Here is a 6,192-nt window from a genome sequence, read left to right as displayed (position 1 = left end):
AGGCCTTTTATACCTCTGACTTATGCAAGCACAAGGTCCATTTTTTCACTTTTCTTATACTAAGTATAAATGACATACTTTTGTGATAATGTGGAACTGAATTGGTATGAGCTATGTCAATATAAATGAGTACATTATTTATTCAAATAGTTACTGATAAAATCTGAGGGCCATGTCTTATAACATGATAGACCCACCAACCATTTATTTTTTTTGAAAATTTATTTTAAAAGTTGCTAAACGCTGGGTCCTGACAGGAAACATGCGCTAACAGAGGATGGAACAGAAGAATGGCAGCTCTTTCACGGGGTTTATCCTGCTGGGGTTCTCTGACCGGCCTCAACTGCAGCTAGTCCTCTTTGTGGTCCTCCTGATCTTCTACCTGTTCACTCTGCTGGGAAACGCCACCATCATTGCCTTGGCCCACCTCGACCCACATCTTCAGACTCCCATGTACTTTTTCCTCTCCAACCTAAGCTTTCTGGACCTGTGTTACACGACCAGCACTGTCCCGCAGCTCCTGGTTCATCTCAGGACAGCAGACAAGTCTATCTCGTTTGGTGGCTGTGTGGCTCAGCTGTTCCTCTCACTAGGGTTGGGAGGCACGGAATGCATTCTCTTAGGGGTCATGGCATTTGACCGCTATGCAGCAGTCTGCAGGTCCCTGCAGTACACAGTGATCATGCACCCCCGTCTCTGTGCCCTCATGGCTTCTGCTTCATGGTTCATTGGTTTTGCCAACTCCTCATTGGAAACAGTGCTTATCTTCCTCATACCACTTTGTGGGAGAAATAAAATAGACCAGTTCTTCTGTGAGGTCCCCCCACTGCTCAAGCTTGCCTGTGTTGATACTACTGTATATGAGTCTGAGATTTTCTTTTTCAGCATGATCTTTCTTATCATACCTGTGGCATTAATCACCTTTTCCTATGGTTGGATTGTTAGGGCAGTCTTAAGAATAAAGTCAGCTTCAGGGCAGAGGAAAGCATTTGGGACATGTGGGTCCCACATCACAGTGGTCTCCTTGTTCTATGGCACAGCCATCTATGCTTACCTCCAGCCCAGCAACAACCACTCCCAGGATCAGGGCAAGTTTGTTTCTCTGTTCTACACTATCGTCACGCCCATGGTCAACCCCATCATATACACACTGAGGAACAAGGATATGACGGGAGCAATGAAGAAGATGCTATCAAGCACATGACTCTAGATGACTAGGCAGGGAAGACCCTTTGATGGAAGACTTTGAATGCCAGAGTTTTTAATATATTTGTGTCCTGCATTTGTCATGGAAAATTTCAGCTGACATCTCTCAAGGAAATTTCTTTTTTCTTTCTTTTTTTTATTTTTTCCTACAGCAGCTTTTATTTTTCCCTAATTCATTCATTTAGATGAGATACAAAGCAGGTGTCTTTCTTTCTTTTTTTTTTTTTTAAGTAGTCTCCACACCTCTCATGGGCCTCAAACTCACCACCCTGGATTAAGAGTTAGATGATCTACCAACTGAACCAGCCAGACACCTCTCTAAGTCATGTATCTTTTCAAGCGCCAAAACTCATACCATTCTCTTAAGTGAAACATGGGAATTATAATGAGAAGGGCCAAGGTCAGCTGTCCCAGAGGAAAAGAAAGGATTAAAAAGTTGAACTCTCTCCAATAGCTATTGGGCCATTTGCTGTTATAAATAATGGGCTTATCCTAGGGTATGAGGTGCAAGTAGGGATCCAGGGGCAGGACTCTGAGTTCACAACCCCTGACAACAGGTTATGCCAATGCCTGCAGGTCCTGGACAGACAGAAGACTAAAGAAAGAGAAATTAAGGAATCCATTCCATTTACAATAGCACCAAAAACCACAAGATAGCTAGGAATAAACTTAACCAAAGAGGTAAAGGATCTACACACTAGAATCTATAGAACACTTATGAAATAAATTGAGGAAGACACAAAGAGATGGAAAAACATTCCATTCTCATGGATTGGAAGAAAAACATTGTAAAAATGTTTATACTGCCCAGAGCAATCTATACTTTCAATGCCATCCTGATCAAAATTCCACCAGCATTTTTAAATGTGCTAGAACAAACAATCCTAAAATTTGCATGGAACCAGAAAAGACCCCAAATCGCTAAGGAAATGTTGAAAAAGAAAATCAAAGCTGGGGCATCATGTTGCCTGATTTCAAACTTTACTCTAAAGCTGTGATCACCAAGACAGCATGGTACTGGCACAAAAACAGACACATAGATCAATGGAACAGAGTAGACAGTCCAGATATGGACCCTCAACTCTATGGTCAAATAATCTTTGACAAAGCAGGAAAAAATACCCAGTGGGAAAAAAAGACAGTCTGTCTCTTCAATAAATGGTGCTGGGAAAATTGGACAGCTATGTATAGAAGAATGAAACTCGACCATTCTCTTAAACCATTCACAAAGATAAACTCGAAATGGATGAAAGACCTCAACATGAGGCAGGAATCTATCAAAATCCTAGAGGAGAACACAGGCAGTAACCTCTTCAATATCGGCCACAGCAGCTTCTTTTAAGACATGTCTCCAAAGGCAAAGGAAACAAAGTGAAAATGAACTTTTGGGACTTCATCAAGATCAAAATCTTCTGCACAGCAAAGGAAACAGTCAACAAAACAAAGAGGCAACCCACGGAATGGGAGAAGATATTCACAATTGACACTATAGACAAAGGGTTGATATCCAAGATCTATAAAGAACTCAAACTCAACACACACAAAACAGATAATCATGCCCAAAAATGGGCAGAAGACATGAACAGACACTTCTCCAATGAAGACATGCAAGTGGCTAACAGACACATGGAAAAAAATGTTCATCATCATTAGCCATTGAGGAAATTCAAATCAAAACCTCATTGAGATGCCACCTTACACCAGTTAGAATGGCCAAAGTTATCAGGACAGGAAACAACAAGAGCTGGAGAGGATGTGGAGAAAGGGGAACCCTCTTACACTAGTGCAGCCACTTTGGAAAACAGTGTGGAGATTCCTTAAAAAATTAAAAATAGGGCTACCTTATGACCCTGCAATGGCGCTACCAGGTATTTACCCAAAAGATACAGATGCACTGAAAAAAAGGGCTATCTGTACCATAATGTTCATAGCAGCAATGGCCACAGTTGCCAAACTGTGGAAAGAACCAAGATGCCCTTCAATGCACAAATGGATAAGAAGATGTGGTCCATATACACTATGGAGTATTATGCCTCCATCAGAAAGGATGAATACCCAACTTTTGTATCAATATGGACGGTACTGCAGGAGATTATGCTGAGTGAAATAAGTCAAGCAGAGAGAGTCAATTATCATATGGTTTCACTTACTTGTGGAGCATAAGGAATAACATGGAGGACATTAGGAGAAGGAAAGGAGAAATGAATAGGGGTAAATTGGAGGAGGAGACAAAGCATGAAAGACTGTGGACTCTGAGAAACAAACTGAGGGGTTTGGAAGAGAGGAGGTGGGGGGATAGGTGAGCCTGGTGGCAGGTGTTAAGGAGGGCTTGTATTGCATGGATCATTGTGTGTGGTGCAAAAAATGAATCTTGGAACACTGAAAAAATAAAAGAAAAAAAACTAATGATGTATTATATGTTGGCTAACTGAACATGAAAGAAGGAAAGAAAGAAAGAAAGAAAGAGGGCACCTGGGTGGCTCAGTGGGTTAAAGCCTCTGCCTCTGGCTCAGATCATGATCTCAGGGTCCTGGGATTGAACCCTGCATCAGGCTTTCTGCTTGGTGGAAGCCTGTTTCCCCTTCTCTGTCTGCCTGCCTCTCTGCCTACTTGTGATCTCTCTCCCTGTCAAATAAATAAATAAAATCTTAAAAAAAAAAAGAAAGAAAGAAAGAAGGAAGGAAGAAGAAAGAGAGACTAGGAAAAAAATGGACTATAATGTATTTGATATTCCTTTTTTTTAATTTGAAGAGATATTTGTTAACCAACATTGATTTTTTATTGTTGTTAATAAACAAGAATTTTTGTTGTTGAAAAATTAATTAATTAATTAAAATAAAATACAAAATTCTGTTTCTCAGCTAGGACATTTTAAATGCTCATGTGGATAGCACCTATTGCATTAGACAGCGAGGACAGAGTATTTCCACCAGCACAGATGGATATTGTATGGAAGAGTGGCGTCCAGCTTCTTATGGGATCAGGCTCATGCCATCTTCCACCTGAGACCACATCCTTGCTTAGCAGCATTCTCTGCTCTGTTTTGCTTCCCTCATTCCCTTTATCCTGATAGCACTCCCTGAACAAACCACGTGCAGTGGAAATCCTGCTTGATCCTCTTCTCCCATGGAACCTGGACAAAAAGATTGTCCATGTTCATTACACCTGTCATTTTGTGTTGTGATAGCTGCCTTCCCACTCATTAGCTCATCCTGCATTGCCCTTGAGGGCCTGTTCTAGTATATCTGGAGTCAGCTCGGACCTAGGGGACAGAAGCTTTATTAAAGTAATAGTTTTTCATTTCTACCACTGCCAACATTATTTCAGGTTTATTCAGAAACCGGGTAGGGCAGGGTTTGTATGTCAATTATATCGGTGGCTGTTATATAATTGAAATATCCTTAATACAGATATTATCTTGAGATCTTTGGCCTTTAAAATGTACAGTGCATACTGAGCATATTTCTGTGGAAAAACATATTCTTCTACTTAAACTTTTAGATGTATATGTCAGCATTGAACACTTATGTAATTGGCTCTATTAGCTTACATGTGCTGATACTAAGCATTTAACCTCTTTCATTTGATGCCTGTTTTCTTAATTATTATTGTAAAATTGTGTTCTTGTGAGATGTCATTTCCCATCATATTTTTTGGATGGTAATTATTTCATAGAATGTCATCTTTTTTATTTTGTGGAATCTATTTATTTTTAGTTTACCTAATAAAATTTTCTCTATTATATAACCTGTGCTTTTTTCAAGTATTTATTTTTTTGGTATGTAAAGAAATAATTTATGTCTGATTTTTATAACTGCATTTTCATGTATCATATATATCATGATAGGTACTAAGGACACCATTTTTTGCTCCTGTACCTAAGGCGGATGTGTTCAATATTTTCAGCCAGCATTATTTACATTGTTTGTCTAAGAGAAATCATTGTCTCTTACTGCATTTGGTCTATATAGGTAGGTACCTATATAGATATTGGTGCTTAGTCTAATTATCAATTCTTTATATTTTGTAAGAAGGAAATAAAACAAAATTTCCTCCTTAACCTTAGCTTAAACATACATTTCTCTGAAAAGATTTCTTTCTGTGGTGGTGCACACAGCTTTAAGATAGATGGATGCTGAGGAGGAGAGAAAGAAGAGAACAAAGTGACCCAGATCAGCAGAAAGTACTCTTGAGAATGATGGGAGAATGAATTATGCAGCCTGATCTTTCCCATATCCAGAGTTACTAAAGGATAATTTTCCTGACTGCAAGGTGAAAAAAATAAAGGTAAGAAGATAGACAATGATATTCATATTCTAGTTCCCTCCTAGTGTGCTGTCCAGGAAGGCACTGGAAGCAATCCTAACATAGAAAGACAATCACATTCCGTTTTCTCTTTTGGTGGGCATCTTCTTTGCCTAACATTTTATTTTTCACCTTAAAAACATTCATTTTTATACCTGTTAGATAGGCAGTCATTCAGCATTCTTTTATGTGTACATACACATACGCATACAATCCTGTAAAGCAGCAAATCATATTTACAAGTTTATCTCACCAGTTTTATCTTTGCTCAACTGCCTTCTTAGTCCTTATGGCTAAGATAATGTTAAAATATACCATTATTTTATTCTAATGGTGCATATTATATTGTTGTTTCCCTTGGATGAGTTAGCATCTTATGTTTACTCTCCTTTACTTTGGTGAGTGCATTTATGAAGCACATTTAAAAAGTTGCCAGCAATTTATTTCTGATAAGTATTTATCTATGTTTGTGTGAGTGTGCAGGAGACGGAAACATGGTTTGTTTTATTTGCTCTTCTGAGCGGGTGTGAATCAGGGCACATTCCCTGTTGTTGCACATTCAGACTGTCTCAAATACCTTTATAATTAATTCCATTAAGAAAGTTTTTCTGCATAGATTTATATGCATGGTTGGTACTGATCACATCTTTATAGGAAATCAAAGGTGGTATAAAATAGTGT

The 6,192-nt window shown here is 38.8% G+C and overlaps 1 protein-coding gene across 1 annotated transcript; it reads left to right on the top strand.

Annotated features, from left to right (window-relative positions):
- Positions 1–277: 277 nt before the first annotated feature.
- On the top strand, positions 278–1,204 carry LOC125102015 (putative olfactory receptor 2B8). The gene has a single exon (XM_047732700.1). It carries the CDS (start codon positions 278–280, stop codon positions 1,202–1,204), a length of 927 nt encoding a protein of 308 aa, XP_047588656.1.
- The last annotated feature ends 4,988 nt before the right edge of the window (positions 1,205–6,192 follow it).

Source organism: Lutra lutra, chromosome 6 (assembly GCF_902655055.1).
Source record: "Lutra lutra chromosome 6, mLutLut1.2, whole genome shotgun sequence".
In the NCBI taxonomy this organism is placed as follows: Eukaryota; Metazoa; Chordata; class Mammalia; order Carnivora; family Mustelidae; genus Lutra; species Lutra lutra.
This window is presented reverse-complemented; position numbering and strand designations above follow the sequence as displayed.

What these genes read in the sequence shown, in the direction of transcription:
- LOC125102015 (XM_047732700.1), top strand. Translation starts at nt 278, where the DNA reads ATGGAACAGAAGAATGGCAGCTCTTTCACGGGGTTTATCCTGCTGGGG.